The sequence below is a fragment of the Pseudophryne corroboree genome, chromosome 1 (genome assembly GCF_028390025.1).
Source record: "Pseudophryne corroboree isolate aPseCor3 chromosome 1, aPseCor3.hap2, whole genome shotgun sequence".
In the NCBI taxonomy this organism is placed as follows: domain Eukaryota; kingdom Metazoa; phylum Chordata; class Amphibia; order Anura; family Myobatrachidae; genus Pseudophryne; species Pseudophryne corroboree.
In genome coordinates this window covers 1,226,677,953-1,226,699,526 of record NC_086444.1, presented here as the reverse complement: position 1 = coordinate 1,226,699,526, position 21,574 = coordinate 1,226,677,953, and the positions used below count along the sequence as shown (strand labels likewise).

General features: G+C 49.6%; 1 protein-coding gene across 3 annotated transcripts in view; it reads left to right on the top strand.

Moving 5' to 3' along the window:
• The window catches only part of ALMS1 (ALMS1 centrosome and basal body associated protein), a 108,533-nt gene that overhangs the window by 46,600 nt on the left and 40,359 nt on the right, over positions 1–21,574 (top strand). Inside the window, exons 8-16 of one of the 3 annotated variants that reach the window (XM_063925375.1) lie at positions 2,246–3,728; positions 4,004–4,120; positions 6,066–6,233; positions 6,849–8,080; positions 8,286–8,376; positions 8,585–8,734; positions 10,913–11,166; positions 15,547–15,721; positions 16,035–16,098. In XM_063925375.1, coding sequence (XP_063781445.1) covers positions 2,246–3,728; positions 4,004–4,120; positions 6,066–6,233; positions 6,849–8,080; positions 8,286–8,376; positions 8,585–8,734; positions 10,913–11,166; positions 15,547–15,721; positions 16,035–16,098 — 3,734 coding nt within the window. The remainder of the gene's footprint in view (positions 1–2,245; positions 3,729–4,003; positions 4,121–6,065; positions 6,234–6,848; positions 8,081–8,285; positions 8,377–8,584; positions 8,735–10,912; positions 11,167–15,546; positions 15,722–16,034; positions 16,099–21,574) is intronic. The other 2 variants (XM_063925378.1, XM_063925377.1) reach the window with 2 other exon arrangements.

Below are 21,574 nucleotides of genomic sequence, written 5' to 3'. Positions count from 1 at the left end.
AGCCAGTTCACACCCATTGAAAAGTCTTAAAGTGCCCATGTCTCCTGCGGATCCCGTCTATACCCCATGGTTCTAAAGGTGACCCCAGCATCCTCTACGGACTAGGAGAAAAGGATTTACCGGTAGGTATCAAAATCCTGTTTAAAGGCTGCAGATAATCATACATAGGAAAGTGGTCAGGAGTGTGTTGGCAAACTGACATGCTGCTCTTTGCCATTGATACTTTTTGCCCTGTATCGTTTCCAAGAAGAATGCCTTCCTAAAGGCGCATGATTTGGCTTCTGTTGTCTGCAGTGGACGGGGGAAGCAATATTGCTAATTATTCTATAGAGATGCAGTTACTTGTTGGGGTAAGTGAGGCCTCAGATAAGATAGTAATGTGTGTATAAATGTGATATCGGGTTAGTACATACCGGGAGATAACTGGATCTCATTTAGCAAAGGCGTTATAATACTTATTATGTGTGATGTCTTCCTTCACCTTAGCATTAATAATGAATACAGAAAACAGGCATCTGCTTGGCCGGTCAGAGGAAGTGGTGCGTCCCTGTCTGTGATCACAGAAAGTGGTGCGTCCCTGTCTGTGATCACAGAAAGTGGTGCGTCCCTGTCTGTGATCACAGGAAGTGGTGCGTCCCTGTCTGTGATCACAGGAAGTGGTGCGTCCCTGTCTGTGATCACAGGAAGTGGTGCGTCCCTGTCTGTGATCACAGGAAGTGGTGCGTCCCTGTCTGTGATCACAGGAAGTGGTGCGTCCCTGTCTGTGATCACAGGAAGTGGTGCGTCCCTGTCTGTGATCACAGGAAGTGGTGCGTCCCTGTCTGTGATCACAGGAAGTGGTGCGTCCCTGTCTGTGATCACAGGAAGTGGTGCGTCCCTGTCTGTGATCACAGGAAGTGGTGCGTCACTGTCTGTGATCACAGGAAGTGGTGCGTCCCTGTCTGTGATCACAGGAAGTGGTGCGTCCCTCTCTGTGATCACAGGAAGTGGTGCGTCCCTCTCTGTGATAACAGGAAGTGTTGGGCCCCTTTCTGTGGTCACAGGAAGTGGTGAGTCCCTCCCTTTGATCACAGGGGTTAGTGGTGCCCCCTCCCCCCCCAACCCCATCCGTGATCACAGGAAGTGGTGCATCCCTCTCTCTGATCACAGAAAGTGGTGCGGCCCTCTCTAATCACAGGAAGTGGTGGGTCCCTCGCTGTGATCACAGGAAGTGGTGCATCCCCCTCTGTGGTCAGGGAAAGTGGCGCTCCCCTGTCTGTGGTCGCAGGAAGTGGCGCTCCCCTGTCTGTGGTCACGGAAAGTGGCGCTCCCCTGTCTGTGGTCACAGGAAGTGGCGCTAACCTGTTTCTGTGGTCAAGCTCCTCACCAACCTAACCTCTAACCTTACTAACACTACATCTCATGTCAGTACTTACCTAACTTACACTGCATCTAGTGGGTGGGTTGCACACTAGTCAGGGGGATGGGCTTTCGCTCTGAATGGGGGGAGTGGTATGGCACCCTGATGGGGGAATTGGCTGGCAAACTGAAGGAGCGTTGTTTGGCTCCCTGATAGGGGTATGGGCTGGCATACTGGTGGGTGGCACACTGCTGGAGGGATGGTCTGCGCCATGGTGGCAGGATGGGCTGGGGTACTGGGGATGGGCTGGTGTCGGGAGGGCGTGGTATGGCGTCCTGATGGGATAGTTTGGCATGCTGGTGGGTGGCACACTGCTGGGGAAATGAACTGGCACACTGGGGGAGGGGATGTGGTGCCCTGATGGGGGATGGTCTGGCATACTAGTGGGTGGAGCACTGCTAAAGGGGATGGTCTGGCACCGTGGTGGGGGGATGGGCTGGCATACTAGTGGGTGGAGCACTGCTAAAGGGGATGGTCTGGCACTGTGGTGAGGGGATGGGCTGGTATACTGGTGGGGGGATGGTCTGGCACCGTGGTGAGGGGATGGGCTGGTATACTGGTGGGGGGATGGTCTGGCACCGTGGTGAGGGGATGGGCTGGTATACTGGTGGGGGGATGCGGTATTCCACTGCTGGACAGAGCATCGTGTCAGTATAGTCAGACAGCCTGTAATAATCTGGAAGATAGACCAGACGTGCGAGAAGGCAGGAGGGCTGCGCAGAGCAGTAACATGGGAGGCAGTCTATTACTACTTACATGTTCGTTGCTTTGTGACCTGGATAATTGTACATTACATGTATATGGAGAATTAGTACATTGATTTATATGTGACTATATCATTTACAGGATGGTGATCACTCACGTGTTGGCGCAAGTGACCTGGCTCCTATGAGGGACACACCCAGCTTCAGGTTACAGCTGACCCCGTCGCCTGCCCATGGCCACCTACATGTCACTAGCTCCCAGGATTCACTAGAGAACCGCTCAGTTCAGCTATTTCCACCCTCCAGCGGCGACAATGTCCGGGGTGACGCCACAGCTTTAGAGATTGGTAAAGATCTGATGATCCCTGCTTCCTACCATGAAGGTCTGATGACCGAGCTTCACACTCCGGGACAAACAGGGGGAGCATCTCGGGGAGTGGACACTCAGTCTGTGCTGCCGGTAATACTCGGCGATGACGCTAAAAAGCCAATTGCTTCTATCACGTTTTCATCACGCAAACGTTCCTCATCCCGTTCCATATCGCCCAGCCGTTCCTCACCCCGATCCATATCTCCCAGCCCTAAAGCTGCTGATTCTGAGTGGTCACAGATTGTGGTCTTCGATAAATCAACTATTGACCTGGATTTCCAACGCACACAACCTCATGTGGCTTTAAGGTCAACGGACGACCATCGTTCCATTCTTGCACAAGATGTTTCCATCTCTCACTTGCCTGGTATAGATGAGGTTCCATACCAGCTGCCCGCGGCTGTCCCTACAGAAGATAGGCACTCGGAGAAAGGTGACCAGGTCTCTGTCCCAGCCTGGGCTGAGGACAGAGAATTTTCCTCGGACATCTTACCACCTCAGTACAATTCTCTTCCAACTAGTGAGAGATCCAATAGCCTTCTACCTCATGGCACAGAAAATGCTAACCTTAGCCATGATACATTACTACCAGGAGGTCCTGTAGCCAGTAGCCGACATCACCAAATACAGGGACCTGATGCTGACCAGTCAATGTCCTACAGTGAGCAATTTAGTGCAGAAAAAACACAGACCAGTGGGATATATCTGTCGTCTTCTCACAAGTTACTCACCGGGCCAGCCCTCGTATCTCCTCCAACTATGAAAGCCCTATCCTGCATCCACGTGACAATATCTCCAAAAGAGGACTTGGGAGTCCCTGATGCATTGGTGGGATCAGATGTTGCTAATGACGCACCAGATTCCAGGCTCAGAGCAAATCCCAAAACATCTACATTACCCCCGTCCAATCTGTCCAGAAACGAGAGCGTACCAGCCAGCAGCCCCTATTTTCTACATTCTCCTGCCGCAACAATGAGTGGAGGGACTACAGCCATCAGTGAGGACACGGTCCAAGTGCTGGGCAAAGAGAATATTCCAGAGATGTTAACGCAATCAGACAGGCGGCGCTGGCCGCTATCCGATGCTGCGACACAGATAACGACGGAAAGCCCAGAGAGAACTTCCTTCTCAGCGGAGATCTTCATTGACGGCACACAGCATGAAGACACCACTTCTTCACTCACAAAGGACAAGAGGACTCCGGAGATACAGCCGCCGTCCCGTCCTGCACTCTCCGGCCTCTGCCGGGCTACGGGTGAGCTAGTGTCTGTGTGCTACTGGTTAATGGGGGGGATACGGTATAACGTGCTTGTGACGTCACAGAGGCGTTCTGCTGTGTAACTCTGTGATGTAAGAGATTCCCGTTATACAGTACACGGGCAGCAGCACAGAGTAATGGCCGAATGGGGGGCCAGGGTTCTGTCCTCAACATGGGAGGGTGAGTGATCTTCTGTAGCCAGGTCACATTGTGGCTGTCACGCGGAACCTCTGCATATTTATCACTGTATGTGTTTTATGCCCCCCATACAGATCAGCCTGTGCTGCTGCCATACAAGCCCCCAGGAAGCCCAGAACTGTTCTATGTCCCCTGCATGGAGATGGGGTACAGGATGTCCCCTGTCAGCACCATCGAGAGTTCCCATCCAGGTAAGGTAACCTGAACTCCTGTGTTCTAGATCATGTCGCTGTAATTGTCGCTGCCTGCCATGTTTTCTGGAGTCCACCCTTTCTCTGTAAGGTCCAATGGTCAAATCACACACAGACCCTAATACTTACTAGCAAATAGCTATCATAACCCCCGGTAACAGCCGCCTGAGATCTGCGCTGCATAACCCCCGGTAACAGCCGCCTGAGATCTGCGCTGCGTAACCCCCGGTAACAGCCGTCTGAGATCTGCGCTGCGTCTGCGGCCTCTCTTGTTAATCAAACGTAAATTTGCAACCTGCATTTCTGTTGCCGCAAACGGTTTTCACCTAATATCGGGGTATTAGTATTGTATATTTATAAGGCAGTTGTGCGGCTGAGTACTGGGCAAGAGGATGTGGTCATGTGACCGCCACTCGGGATCCTGGCGGTCACCGTGCCGACGCCAGAATCCCAAGCGATCAGGATGCCGGCAGTCGGAATTTCGACACACAGGTTCTATTCCCACTCGTGGGTGTCCATGACTCCCATAGAGAGGATATAGAAACTGTGGCGAGCCACCAAGCCCACTGCGTGACCAGCGTAGCAAGCCTGCAAGGGGCTTCGTTTTTGGGCTGCTTTGTGGGATGTTTTCCATATATGCAATAAAGTGTCTGGAATTACCAGAAGTTCCCGTTCTAACCGCAGTCATATGATAGAGCACAGGTTCTCAGACTCGGTCCTCAGGACCCCACACGGTTCATGTTTTGTAGGTCACCTGTAGATTTTTAAAATGTGGCAGTTGGTGATACACAGTGCACCTGCTGGGTGACATGGAAAACGTGAACCGTGCGGGGTCCTGAGGACCGAGTTTGAGAACCACTGTGATAGAGGATGCATGTCAGTCAAGCCTCGCCGTCAGCGGCCTCACAATTACTAAACCAGCTGTGTGCAGGAAGAATACACAGCACAGAGTATTCTATCAGCTGCAAGGACTCCGCACAAAGCCATCCAAGACAATTATCCTTGTACCTCTACTCACTGTCAAGGTGCTGTATAGGGGAAGTGACTTGGGATAATCTATATTTCTTTATGTGATTTTTTTGACACCATATATTTTTCAGAAGTTTTATTTGTAAGGGGGCGTTTGCTGCATGTTATGTCCGGACGTCTGACCTTCCCAGAGTAAAATGGATCATGTAAATACACATTTGCCCGCCATCAGCAGGTGCGAGCACACGAGGGAATTAAGCTGATTTTCCCGCGCAGTAATTATCCATGATGTTGGGGTCACACTTAGTGTACATGCGCTACAGACATGGGGCCTAATTCAGACCTGATCGCAGCAGCAAATTTGTTAGCAGATGGGTAAAACCATGTGCATTGCAGGTGGGGGGACAGATATAACATGTGCAGAGAGAGTTAGATCTGGGTGGGGTGTGTTCAAACTGAAATCTAAATTGCAGTGTAAGAATAAAGCTGCACAGAAACAATATAACCCACCCAAATCTAACTCTCTCTGCACATGTTACATCTACCCCACCTGCATGGGGGGTAATTCTGAGTTGATCGCAGCAGCAAGTTTGTTAGGAATTGGGCAAAACCATGTGCACTGCAGGGGGGGGGACAGATATAACATGTGCAGAGAGAGTTAGATTTGGGTGGGTTATTTTGTTTCTGTGCAGGGTAAATACTGGCTGCTTTATTTTTACACTGCAATTTAGATTGCAGATTGAACACACCACACCCAAATCTAACTCTCTCTGCACATGTTATATCTGCCCTCACTGCAGTGCACATGGTTTTGCCCAACTGCTAAAAAAATGTCCTGCTGCGATCAACTTGGAATTACCCCCCATGGTTTTGCTCATCTGCTAACAGATTTGCTGCTGCGATCAGGTCTGAATTAGGCCCGTGGAGACGTTGGGCGATGAGCAGACACTGATCAGAACTGTCCCAATACTCACAGGCTCCAATGACGCCATTTCACCAAAGTTTCCAGTGGAAGTTTTGGGCTCCGCCTCAGAAAAGTTATCCGATCACTCGCTCCCGAGGCACACAGAGGGCATCTACAGTAAGGACCCTCTCCCTAAAATAGCCTGGGAGAAGATTCCAGAACAGCGGAGATCCCCTACAGGTGCGTAGTCCCACGTCACAACCTAACTTGCTGCTCTCCGGTTACATTCATCTCACTTGTGTGTGGTGGAAAGATAACTAGCAGCACATTGGGCCTCATTCAGATGCGGTTGCAACTTCGATGGTGTCACAACTGGGCGATTATTGGTAGACCACGCATGCGTTGCGGCCGCAGTGCACACGTGCCACATTACCTTTGCGATGCCGCTCGCAGTCGCAGAGTTATTGACAGGAAGAGGCCGATTGGGGGAGGTAACGGGAAGTGTCTGGAAAGACGCAAGCTCGTCGTGACCGTTTTCGAGGCGTCTCAGTGTGCGACTGTGGTCTTGTACACCTAAAACATGGAGCCAGCGTTGCCACTCCTGCGGGCGTTCTGCGCGACATGGAGGCACTCAAGGTGTCGATGTTCCTTGCATCTGCCTCGCAGTTGCAACGGAGTACACCGTTGCTGAGCGTGTTGCGAAGGCTTGTGGGCAGCTGCTACGCTTGTGTTGCCTCTCCGTTCCATTACGGAAAAGGAACGCCACAGCATTGGAAATGCAACCACATCTGAATCGGGTCCATTGTGTACCGGTTAGTACTAACTGTTCCATATATATTACTTATATTTCAAAAGGTTTTCGTGATGGCCTGGGATTATCCAACAATCTGTCTCAACAAAAACAGACACCCACGCCAGACTCCGAGCCAAAGAATGAGCTTGGGGGCTACGGTAATGCATCCTATGGCACACTACAGCTCGGAGTCTCCCACCCTGAATCGGAGCTGACACAGAGGTTGGATCATCGGAGAGAAAATTACCATCTACACTCATCCTTTGGAGACAGTGAGTTCTTCCCTTTACGGCCTGATGTTGATCGTACAGAAGAGCAACCACTGAAATACGATTCCTTGGACATGCCTTCTGGGTTGACCCAGACAAAGAAAACTGGTTACACGGTGCCTAGTTTTGAGGTTACCGATGTTCATGGAAGAAGTCTCAAGAACACAGACACACCAGGGAGCCAGAGCTACTCACCCACCAGCAGCCGGGACTCCAACCTAAGCCTGAGTGGAAAACACGCAGTTCGTGGCGACCCCAGGTCCTCCAGTAGTCGTGACAATAATGTTGAAGGCAGGTTCCAAAAAACTGAGTCGATACGAAGTCAGAGTATTGTCTCCAGCCAGAGCCTGGATGAGCTCTGGGCGCGCTTTACACAAAGGAGCAAAAGTCAGCTGTCGGACTCAACCAACAAGCTGGAAATATCACTGGTGGAGCGTCTTGACCGACTTGCAAGGCTCCTACAAAACTCTGCCCCAAACTCACTGCTGTCTCCTAAAGATGTCAAGAAAAGTCCTCAAATCTTGACAGACAACGAAATAGAAGAAGGCAGTGAAACCAAAAGAGACCAACGGTACAGGAAGAAATCAGCATTGAAGTCTCAGAAAGTTGGTGGGACTCCGTATGAAATGGAAACCTCTGATAGCTCAGGGAGCCTGTGTTCACAAAATAAACCATATGGCAATGTTTCTAGTAGCGGGTCGCTGTATTCAGACCTGCCCTCCGAGAAAAGAAGCACAGTAACTGAGAGCGCCAGCACAGAGTCAGAAGCTGCCACGCAAACCAGCAGTGAAGTCACGATCAGGACAGGCTCCAGCGGTTCCATGTCCACCATTGACACGGTCCGACTCATCAATGCTTTCGGCCCAGAGAGAGTCCGTCCGTCCTCAAAGCTCTCCCGTCTCTACAGCACCATAGACCTTCAAAAGAAAAAACCTTCAGAAATCTCCAAGAAACCAAGCCGAGGGTCTTCTCACCGGCAGCAGTCTGGAATGGGGATCAGTGAGCTCCAGAAAAGTCCTAAAAAGGTAGGAATAATTCCAGCTGGTTTTTCTGCAACAAGGGGATCTGTCTGGGTCCTCTGTGCATTTGCCTTGTGCATGTCATACGGTTAGATTAGGAAGTATGGGAACTTCACTAGGTGCCACCAATCTCAGACTATGTGGTTCTGTGTCCTCGGTGACCAGCGAGCGGTGGGATCACTCTGTGACTTTCTCTCTTTCTCCCATTAAGGACTTGGCCTTCTCTGACATCTCGTGGGAACCGAGTGCAGCTCTCAAACACAAGAGGGGCAGTAAGGTGCACAACAAAGGCATCCAGGCAGGTAGGTTATCTTTTTTAATACAAGACTGCTCTGAATAGCTGAACATGTCCAGTCATTGGTGTCCCACAGTCCTAATCTAGCCTCCATGTGGCCACTCATGTGCTCACTAGGGTTCAGTAAGTACCTGGTAGTAGCCCTTGGCTATTACTGGTTTTCTGGCCATCGCCCATTTCCATATATTAATACTCCGTAACCAATCATCTTCCAGGTGAGCTGGAAATTGTGACCAGCGCTACCAGGAAAAACACCAGAGATGTTGGGACGACATTCCCGACCCCGAGAGGTGAGGAGGCTGTAACCCTGGCACACGGCAGCCCCAGCCTCGGTGGGTCAAAGAGGAAGCAGCCTATCCGGCAAGGTTGGTCTGATCGGAGAGTGGCTCCTGGCATTGTGTATTGTGGGACTGTGGGCGGTGGGTGATCACACGACACCATAGGTGGACTCATATTCCACGTTCTCCTGCACTGTAGTATCTACACTAAAGGACACTTACATCTATGTTGGATACATTTCCGGTTACCATGGAAATGCCACTAGACCATGTTCCCGTTCTGCATGCTGAAACCTTGATATGATGGAGTGTCTGTCCCGCAGGCACCGGGTTGTGATACTACAGCGATGACTACACATTCAGGTGTGTGCCCGAAACCCTGGTGCTCCCACGATGCGACGGTGCTGACATATTGCAGTATGTCATAGACACCTGGTACTGTCCATTATGGATCAGAGGTGGGAATGCTAAGAGGGGATTACAGGCTAGAGCCAGAGTGCTGTAGGGGGGACAACAGGCTAAAACCAGAGTGCTGTGGGGGAATGACAGGCTAGAGCCAGAGTGCTATAGGGGGGATGGCAGGCTAGAGCCAGAATGCTATAGGGGGGATGACAGGTTAAAACCAGAGTGCTCTGGGGGGAAAGACAGGCTAGAGCCAGAGTGCTGTGGGGAGGATGACAGGCTAGAGCCAGAGTGCTATGGGGAGGATGACAGGCTAGATCCAGAGTGCTGTGGGGAGGATGACAGGCTAGATCCAGAGTGCTGTGGGGAGGATGACAGGCTAGAGCCAGAGTGCTATGGGGAGGATGACAGGCTAGATCCAGAGTGCTGTGGGGAGGATGACAGGCTAGAGCCAGAGTGCTGTGGGGAGGATGACAGGCTAGAGCCAGAGTGCTGTGGGGAGGATGACAGGCTAGAGCCAGAGTGCTGTGGGGAGGATGACAGGCTAGATCCAGAGTGCTGTGGGGAGGATGACAGGCTAAAGCCCGACAGCTGTGGGGAGGATGACAGGCTAGAGCCAGAGTGCTGTGGGGAGGATGACAGGCTAGATCCAGAGTGATGTGGGGAGGATGACAGGCTAGAGCCAGAGTGCTCTGGGGGGGATGACAGGCTAGAGCCAGAGTGCTCTGGGGGGGATGACAGGCTAGAGCCAGAGTGCTCTGGGGGGGATGACAGGCTAGAGCCAGAGTGCTCTGGGGGGGATGACAGGCTAGAGCCAGAGTGCTCTGGGGGGGATGACAGTGGGGGGGATGACAGGCTAGAGCCAGAGTGCTCTGGGGGGGATGACAGGCTAGAGCCAGGGTGCTCTGGGGGGGATGACAGGCTAGAGCCAGGGTGCTCTGGGGGGAAGACAGGCTAGAGCCAGAGTGATCTGGGGGGATGACAGGATAAAGCCAGAGTGCTGGCGGAATGCGGAGCTTGGAGACGCTGGGTACCCCCTGGACAGCCAGAAAACGGAGCTAGGTTTCGCCTAGCCCTGCAAGTCACAAGATGAAGCAATCTTCTGGAGGCAGAAGATCTTTATTTGCCCAAATAGTTCTGAAAAGAACTTCAGCAATACAGCAAGATGTTACAGCAGAATCAAAATGGTAGAATACACTTGGAGCTCACAGGCCTCCTCTTTTTATACAGTAAAACCACAATGCATCTCAGGGGGTAGTTCCCCCCTGAGTCCTTTCCATCCAATCAGGATATCTTACAAAATATAAATAAATAAGTTACATTTTAAAAGGATATAACTGCAAAAAAAGCAATTTCCTCCTTCCTGTCACACACAGACAAAGTTCTTGTAATTTAAACATAAATCTGCATCTTACATAATGCAGCCTAGGAAATCTTACATCAAACTGTTGTTACAGGAAACCCACTAGTTTGCATTCGTAAAACACAATCTGATTAACATGTTCATGTCGCTTTCACACCTTCATGCAAACCCAGTGTTGGCTTATCACACAACAGGAGATGCTGAAAGCACAAACAGTCTTTTCAAACCTCAGTTTGTATCTCAAAGAAAATGTTTGCCCACCAAAAGCCTGCCACTTGTCACATATTCCCTGCTGGAGCTAGGACAATTACCATATGACTTTCTATGCAAAAGTGTCTCAAGAACTATTGTCAAGGCCTTTTATAAACAAAACACCTTGTACTTTACTCGTAAGTGCCCTGTCCATGCATATAACCGTGCACAGATGTGATTGAGGATTTGTCTACATACATGTTGCATGCTCTGATTGGTGCTTGTTACTCTGTCACCGCACATTTCAGCGCTGAGCTGGTTTGTACCAGCAGACGATGTGCAATCTGACAGTCGGAAGGAGAATAAGATGAGACCTCAGCGCGGTCCTGGACAAGTCTGGTTCGAGCAAATGACAAACGCCAAACCCTGGAGAGAACCTCTGCGGGAGAAGAATCTGCAGGATCTGGTCACCAGGAGAGAAGATCATCTACAGACCAGATCCCAGATCCTCTCTGATACAGAGAGCAAATCACCCCGACCATTTGTCAGAGTCACTCTACAGGTAAGAGTACTGCTATATACCCTACTACTAATACCCCAATGTCACCCTACAGGGGAGTACTGCTATATACCATACTACTAATACCCCAATGTCACCCTACAGGGGAGTACTGCTATATACCCTACTACTAATACCCCAATGTCACCCTACAGGGGAGTACTGCTATATACCATACTACTAATACCCCAATGTCACCCTACAGGGGAGTACTGCTATATACCCTACTACTAATACCCCAATGTCACCCTACAGGGGAGTACTGCTATATACCCTACTACTAATACCCCAAAGTCACCCTACAAGGGAGTACTGCTATATACCCTACTACTAATACCCCAATGTCACCCTATAGGGGAGTACTGCTATATACCCTACTACTAATACCCCAATGTCACCCTACAGGGGAGTACTGCTATATACCATACTACTAATACCCCAATGTCACCCTACAGGGGAGTACTAGTATATACCATACTACTAATACCCCAATGTCACCCTACAGAAGGGAGTACTACTATATACCCCACTACTAATACCCCAGTGTCACTCTACAGGGGAGTACTGCTATATACCCTACTGCTAATACCCCAATGTCACCCTACAGGGGTGTACTGCTATATACTCTACTACTAATACACCAATGTCACCCTACAGGGGAGTACTGCTATATACCCTACTACTAATACCCCAATGTCACCCTACAGGGGAGTACTGCTATATACCATACTACTAATACCCCAATGTCACCCTACAGAAGGGAGTACTACTATATACCCCACTACTGATACCCCAGTGTCACTCTACAGGGGAGTACTGCTATATACCCTACTGCTAATACCCCAATGTCTCCCTACAGGGGAGTACTGCTATATACTCTACTACTAATACACCAATGTCACCCTACAGGGGAGTACTTCTATATACCCTATTACTAATACCCCAATGTCACCCTACGGGGAGTTCTGCTATATACCATACTACTAATACCCCAATGTCACCCTACAGGAGGGAGTACTACTATATACCCTATTACTAATACCCCAGTGTCGCCCTACAGGGGAGTACTGCTATATACCCTACTGCTAATACCCCAATGTCACCCTACAGGGGAGTACTGCTATATACCCTTCTACTAATACACCAATGTCACCCTACAGGGGAGTACTGCTATATACCCTATTACTAATACCCCAATGTCACTCTACAGGGAAGTACTGCTATGTACCCTACTATTAATACACCACTGTCCCACTACAGGAGAGAGTACTGCTATATACCCTACTGCTAATACCCCAATGTCACCCTACAGGGGAGTACTGCTATATACTCTACTACTAATACACCAATGTCACCCTACAGGGGAGTACTGCTATATACCCTACTACTAATACCCCAATGTCACCCTATAGGGGAGTACTGCTATATACCCTACTACTAATACCCCAATGTCACCCTACAGGGGAGTACTGCTATATACCATACTACTAATACCCCAATGTCACCCTATAGAAGGGAGTACTACTATATACCCCACTACTGATACCCCAGTGTCACTCTACAGGGGAGTACTGCTATATACCCTACTGCTAATACCCCAATGTCTCCCTACAGGGGAGTACTGCTATATACTCTACTACTAATACACCAATGTCACCCTACAGGGGAGTACTTCTATATACCCTATTACTAATACCCCAATGTCACCCTACGGGGAGTTCTGCTATATACCATACTACTAATACCCCAATGTCACCCTACAGGAGGGAGTACTACTATATACCCTATTACTAATACCCCAGTGTCGCCCTACAGGGGAGTACTGCTATATACCCTACTGCTAATACCCCAATGTCACCCTACAGGGGAGTACTGCTATATACCCTTCTACTAATACACCAATGTCACCCTACAGGGGAGTACTGCTATGTACCCTACTATTAATACACCACTGTCCCACTACAGGAGAGAGTACTGCTATATACCCTACTACTAATACCCCAGTGTCACCCTACAGGAGGGAGTACTGCTATGTACCCTAGTACTAATACCCCAATGCCACCCTACAGGGGAGTACTGCTATATACTCTACTACTAATATCCCAATGTCACCCTACAGGAGAGAGTACTGCTATATACCCTACTACTAATACCACAAATGTCACCATACAGGAGAGAGTACTGCTATATACCCCACTACTAATACCCCAATGTCACCCTACTACTAATACCCCAATGTCCCCCTACGAGAGAGAGTACTGCTATATATCTTACTACTAATACCACAATGTCACCCCAGAGGCAGGAGTACTGTGTACCTTACTACTAATACCCCAATGTCACCATACAGGGGAGTACTGCTATGTACCCTACTACTATTACTCCAATGTCCCCATACAGGAGGGAGTACTGCTATGTACCCTACTACTAATACCCCAATGTCACCCTACAGGGGAGTACTGCTATGTACCCTGCTACTATGACTCCAATGTCCCCGTACAGGAGGGAGTACTGCTATGTACCCTACTAATAATACCCCAGTGTCACCCTACAGGCAAGAGTACTGCTATGTACCCTACTAATAATACCCCAGTGTCACCCTACAGGCAAGAGTACTGCTATGTACCCTACTAATAATACCCCAGTGTCATCCTACAGGCTAGAGTACTGCTATGTACCCTACTACTAATACCCCAATGTCACCCTACAGGGGAGTACTGCTGTGTACCCTACTACTAATACCCCAATGTAACCCTACAGGGGAGTACTGATATGTACACTACTACTAATACCCCAATGTCACCCTACAGGCAAGAGTACTGCTATGTACCTTACTACTAATACCCCAATGTCACCCAACAGGGGAATACTGCTATATACCCTACTACTAATACCCCAATGTCACCCTACAGGGGAGTACTGATATGTACCCTACTACTAATACCCCAATGTCACCCTACAGGAGAGAGTACTGCTATATACCCGACTACTAATACCCCAATGTCACCCTACAGGGGAGTACTGATATGTACCCTACTGCTAATACCCCAATGTCACCCTACAGGGGAGTACTGATATGTACCCTACTACCAATACCCCAATGTCACGGGGGAGTACTGCTGTGTACCCTACTACTAATACCCAACTGTCACCCTACAGGAGAGTACTGATATGTACCCTACTACTAATACCCCAATGTCACCATACAGGGGAGTACTGATATGTACCCTACTACTAATACCCCATTGTAACCCTACAGGGGAGTACTGCTGTGTACCCCACTACTAATACCCAACTGTCACCCTACAGGGGAGTACTGATATGTACCCTACTACTAATACCCCAATGTCACCCTACAGGAGAGAGTACTGCTATGTACCCTATTACTAATACCCCAATGTCACCCTACAGGGGAGTACTGATATGTACCCTACTGCTAATACCCCAATGTCACCCTACAGGGGAGTACTGATATGTACCCTACTACTAATACCCCATTGTAACCCTACAGGGGAGTGCTGATATGTACCCTACTACTAATACCCAGTTACCAGGTGTGGGCAGGCCGTGGAGCTTCTGAGGTACTGGTGTTCGCTGCTGTTGTCTCCGTAACAAGCGTCTCATTCGCTCAGCAGCTTCCACTTGATCACATATGTTGAAGGCTTTATACCCAGGTGCATGGTATGGATTATGGGGAACACTGCCTGCACTAAGCGATCACAGATTGGTTTTGGGTCTCATGGGACCTGGCCAATGGGTAATCCCCTTTTACCGTCGGTAACCGCTTGTGCTGACTCCACCCACTGTGCGGTGGGTATTTTGCAGCCACCACCAGGCTCCTCCCACCGGCATCTGGAACTACTGATTTCCACTCAGGCTCCTACCATTGACACTTGAAACCGCTTGCTGCTGTGTATGTATGGACAGTCCACGCTGCTGCCACACCTCCTGACGCTGTTGGTTGACCCCCACTAGTCACTAACCTGGACCAGGCCCTGCATGGTAACTGGCAGAGGACTGAGCTTGGAGATGTTTGACTCACCCCAGTACAGCTGGAGCATGGGACTGCGTTTTTTGCATTCCTGTTTGCCGCAAGATGAAAAAGCAGTCTTGAAGGCAAGATGTTTATTGCTCGAAAAGTCTTAAAAAAAAAAAAAACACACATTTCAAAAGGAGTTAAACAACTGGATAATGCATTCTCATAATTCTCAAAAAACCCACTATTAAATATACATTTAGTCATTTACAGTACGTGTCGCTTGGCGCCGATTTGTCCATTAAAAAAAAAAAAAAAAAAGGTAAATGCGCCACAAGTTTATCCTGTGTGCCGAGCCATGCGTGTGCTTCTCATTGTCATGGTTAATGCTGTTGTTCTTCTGTTAGGAATCTCTGAAGACTCACCGACCGGATTTCATCTTCCGTTCCGGGGAGCGGGTGAAACGTCTGCGGCTTCTCTCCAAGGAGCGCAAGTTGCAGCAGATGTTCCAGAGTGAGCGGGAAGAGCTCTTCAACCAGCCGGCGAGAGGCAGAGTCTCCAGGCGCCAGAATCCCATCACAGGTGACTAGGAATTATTCGATGTATCCCTTCCTATAGAGCTGCCTATTACGTGTCACTGCATTGTCGTCCTGTGATGGCCCTATCCCCAACCACCCACCCGTAACCCCCCACAGGAGTCACGATTCCTGGAGCAAGCATTGTCTTGACAGTGTCTGTGTTGCTGACAAGTAGTTTCCGTCTTCCGTTATACAGCGTTCTAATGCTGTAGCTTTCCCAGACCCCACCTGGCGCTGAGCTGACGCGGACAGAACCCTGACAGCCGTATCCCCTCTACAGTTCACTCATCTTCTCTCAAACTCTTCCCTTCATTTAGATTCTAGAAGGTCCCAGCGGAACAGCGCCATCCCGAGGAGCGAGATGATCGCGAGGTCCAGGAGGTAATACAATAATGACATTCCATTTACCGGCAAATAAAGCGCCATCCTCTAAATACGTACACATCTCATTTCACGCTGACTGGAGCCGGCCTTACCCCTGCTATGTACATACAGAGCTGGCGCAGATCCTCCGTAGTCTGGGAAGATTTTATCTCGCTGCAGTTCCTGGAAGACCCGGCGCCATCTCTGTAGGTTCCCAGAGTTTGGGCAACCCTGTCTCCGTTGTAGACCGCGGCGCGGTGGTGATTACCGTCGACGCGGAGTGAGTGCGCTCATCTAATGCTCATATCCTGTGTCAGTCGTGGCCTGGGAGCAAATGGGCAGCCTGATCCCACCGCCACTGGCATCTCACACCCCATCACCCCGCTGCTGAGGTTCCGCCCTCCCTGTTATGTCTCCTGTTACAACACTGAGAGGTTACAGGGCTGCAGAGACAGTATGGCTCTATACCTGATACAGAGACTGAGGTTACAGGGCTGCAGAGACAGTATGGCTCTATACCTGATACAGAGACTGAGGTTACAGGGCTGCAGAGACAGTATGAATCTATACCCGATACAGAGACTGAGGTTACAGGGCAGCAGAGACAGTATGGATCTATACCCGATACAGAGACTGAGGTTACAGGGCAGCAGAGACAGTATGGCTCTATACCTGATACAGAGACTGAGGTTACAGGGCAGCAGAGACAGTATGGCTCTATACCCGATACAGAGACTGAGGTTACAGGGCAGCAGAGACAGTATGGCTCTATACCTGATACAGAGACTGAGGTTACAGGGCTGCAGAGACAGTATGGCTCTATACCTGATACAGAGACTGAGGTTACAGGGCAGCAGAGACAGTATGGCTCTATACCTGATACAGAGACTGAGGTTACAGAGCAGCAGAGACAGTATGGCTCTATACCCGATACAGAGACTGAGGTTACAGGGCAGCAGAGACAGTATGGCTGTATACTTGATACAGAGACTGAGGTTACAGGGCAGCAGAGACAGTATGGCTCTATACCTGATACAGAGACTGAGGTTACAGTGCTGCATAGACAGTATGGCTCTATACCTGATACAGAGACTGAGGTTACAGGGCAGCAGAGACAGTATGGCTCTATACCTGATACAGAGACTGAGGTTACAGGGCAGCAGAGACAGTATGGCTCTATACCCGATACAGAGACTGAGGTTACAGGGCAGCAGAGACAGTATGGCTCTATACCTGATACAGAGACTGAGGATACAGGGCAGCAGAGATAGTATGGCTCTATACCTGATACAGAGACTGAGGATACAGGGCAGCAGAGACAGTATGGCTCTATACCTGATACAGAGACTGAGGTTACAGGGCAGCAGAGACAGTATGGCTCTATACCCGATACAGAGACTGAGGTTACAGGGCAGCAGAGACAGTATGGCTGTATACCTGATACAGAGACTGAGGTTACAGGGCAGCAGAGACAGTATGGCTCTATACCCGATACAGAGACTGAGGTTACAGGGCAGCAGAGACAGTATGGCTCTATACCCGATACAGAGACTGAGGTTACAGGGCAGCAGAGACAGTATGGCTGTATACCCGATACAGAGACTGAGGTTACAGGGCAGCAGAGACAGTATGGCTGTATACCTGATACAGAGACTGAGGTTACAGGGCAGCAGAGACAGTATGGCTCTATACCTGATACAGAGACTGAGGTTACAGGGCAGCAGAGACAGTATGGATCTATACCTGATACACAGACTGAGGTTACAGGGCAGCAGAGACAGTATGGCTGTATACCCGATACAGAGACTGAGGTTACAGGGCAGCAGAGACAGTATGGCTCTATACCTGATACAGAGACTGAGGTTACAGGGCAGCAGAGACAGTATGGCTCTATACCTGATACAGAGACTGAGGTTACAGGGCAGCAGAGACAGTATGGCTCTATACCCGATACAGAGACTGAGGTTACAGGGCAGCAGACACAGTATGGCTCTATACCCGATACAGAGACTGAGGTTACAGGGCAGCAGAGACTGTATGGATCTATAGCAGATACAGAGACTGAGGTTACAGGGCAGCAGACACAGTATGGCTCTATACCCGATACAGAGACTGAGGTTACAGGGCAGCGGAGACAGTATGGCTCTATACCCGATACAGAGACTGAGGTTACAGGGCAGCAGAGACAGTGTGGCTCTATACCCGATACAGAGACTGAGGTTACAGGGCAGCAGAGACTGTATGGATCTATAGCAGATACAGAGACTGAGGTTACAGGGCAGCAGAGACAGTATGGCTCTATACCTGATACAGAGACTGAGGTTACAGGGCAGCAGAGACAGTATGGCTATATACCTGATACAGAGACTGAGGTTACAGGGCAGCAGACACAGTATGGCTCTATACCCGATACAGAGACTGAGGTTACAGGGCAGCATAGACAGTATGGATCTATACCCGATACAGAGACTGAGGTTACAGGGCAGCAGAGACAGTATGGCTCTATACCTGATACAGAGACTGAGGTTACAGGGCAGCAGAGACAGTATGGCTATATACCTGATACAGATACTGAGGTTACAGGGCAGCATAGACAGTATGGCTCTATACCTGATACAGAGACTGAGGTTACAGGGCAGCATAGACAGTATGGCTCTATACCTGATACAGAGACTGAGGTTACAGGGCAGCAGAGACAGTATGGCTCTATACCTGATACAGAGACTGAGGTTACAGGGCATAAGAGACAGTATGGCTCTAGACCTGATACAGAGACTGAGGTTACAGGGCAGCAGAGACAGTATGGCTCTAGACCTGATACAGAGACTGAGGTTACAGGGCAGCAGAGACAGTATGGCTCTATACCTGATACAGAGACTGAGGTTACAGGGCAGCAGAGACTGTATGGCTCTATACCTGATACAGAGACTGAGGTTACAGGGCAGCAGAGACAGTATGGCTCTATACCTGATACAGAGACTGAGGTTACAGGGCAGCAGAGACAGTATGGCTCTATACCTGATACAGAGACTGAGGTTACAGGGCAGCAGAGACAGTATGGCTCTATACCCGATACAGAGACTGAGGTTACAGGGCAGCAGAGACAGTATGGCTCTATACCTGATACAGAGACTGAGGTTACAGTGCTGCAGAGACAGTATGGTTCTATACCTGATACAGAGACTGAGGTTACAGGGCAGCAGAGACAGTATGGCTCTATACCTGATACAGAGACTGAGGTTACAGGGCAGCAGAGACAGTATGGCTCTATACCCGATACAGAGACTGAGGTTACAGGGCAGCAGACACAGTATGGCTCTATACCCGATACAGAGACTGAGGTTACAGGGCAGCAGAGACTGTATGGATCTATAGCAGATACAGAGACTGAGGTTACAGGGCAGCAGAGACTGTATGGATCTATACCTGATACAGAGACTGAGGTTACAGGGCAGCAGAGACAGTATGGCTCTATACCTGATACAGAGACTGAGGTTACAGGGCAGCAGAGACAGTATGGCTCTATACCCGATACAGAGACTGAGGTTACAGGGCAGCAGACACAGTATGGCTCTATACCCGATACAGAGACTGAGGTTACAGGGCAGCAGAGACTGTATGGCTCTATACCTGATACAGAGACTGAGGTTACAGGGCAGCAGAGACTGTATGGATCTATAGCAGATACAGAGACTGAGGTTACAGGGCAGCAGAGACAGTATGGATCTATACCCGATACAGAGACTGAGGTTACAGGGCAGCAGAGACAGTATGGATCTATACCCGATACAGAGACTGAGGTTACAGGGCAGCAGAGACAGTATGGCTCTATACCTGATACAGAGACTGAGGTTACAGGGCAGCAGAGACAGTATGGCTCTATACCTGATACAGAGACTGAGGTTACAGGGCAGCAGAGACAGTATGGCTCTATACCTGATACAGAGACTGAGGTTACAGGGCAGCAGAGACAGTATGGCTCTATACCTGATACAGAGACTGAGGTTACAGGGCAGCAGAGACAGTATGGCTATATACCTGATACAGAGACTGAGGTTACAGGGCAGCAGAGACAGTATGGCTCTATACCTGATACAGAGACTGAGGTTACAGGGCAGCAGAGACAGTATGGCTCTATACCTGATACAGAGACTGAGGATACAGGGCAGCAGAGACAGTATGGCTCTATACCTGATACAGAGACTGAGGTTACAGGGCAGCAGAGACAGTATGGCTCTATACCTGATACAGAGACTGAGGTTACAGGGCAGCAGAGACAGTATGGCTGTATACCTGATACAGAGACTGAGGTTACAGGGCAGCAGAGACAGTATGGATCTATACCTGATACAGAGACTGAGGTTACAGGGCAGCAGAGACAGTATGGCTCTATACCCGATACAGAGACTGAGGTTACAGGGCAGCAGAGACAGTATGGCTGTATACCTGATACAGAGACTGAGGATACAGGGCAGCAGAGACAGTATGGCTCTATACCTGATACAGAGACTGAGGATACAGGGCAGCAGAGACAGTATGGCTCTACACCTGATACAGAGACTGAGGTTACAGGGCAGCAGAGACAGTATGGCTGTATACCTGATACAGAGACTGAGGTTACAGGGCAGCAGAGACAGTATGGCTCTATACCTGATACAGAGACTGAGGTTACAGGGCAGCAGAGACAGTATGGCTGTATACCTGATACAGAGACTGAGGATACAGGGCAGCAGAGACAGTATGGCTCTATACCTGATACAGAGACTGAGGATACAGGGCAGCAGAGACAGTATGGATCTATACCTGATACAGAGACTGAGGATACAGGGCAGCAGAGACAGTATGGCTCTATACCTGATACAGAGACTGAGGATACAGGGCAGCAGAGACAGTATGGATCTATACCTGATACAGAGACTGAGGTTACAGGGCAGCAGAGACAGTATGGCTCTATACCTGATACAGAGACTGAGGTTACAGGGCAGCAGAGACAGTATGGCTCTATACCTGATACAGAGACTGAGGTTACAGGGCAGCAGAGACAGTATGGCTATATACCTGATACAGAGACTGAGGTTACAGGGCAGCAGAGACAGTATGGCTCTATACCTGATACAGAGACTGAGGATACAGGGCAGCAGAGACAGTATGGCTCTATACCTGATACAGAGACTGAGGTTACAGGGCAGCAGAGACAGTATGGCTCTATACCTGATACAGAGACTGAGGTTACAGGGCAGCAGAGACAGTATGGCTCTATACCTGATACAGAGACTGAGGTTACAGGGCAGCAGAGACAGTATGGCTCTATACCTGATACAGAGACTGAGGTTACAGGGCAGCAGAGACAGTATGGCTCTATACCTGATACAGAGACTGAGGTTACAGGGCAGCAGAGACAGTATGGCTGTATACCTGATACAGAGACTGAGGATACAGGGCAGCAGAGACAGTATGGCTCTATACCTGATACAGAGACTGAGGTTACAGGGCA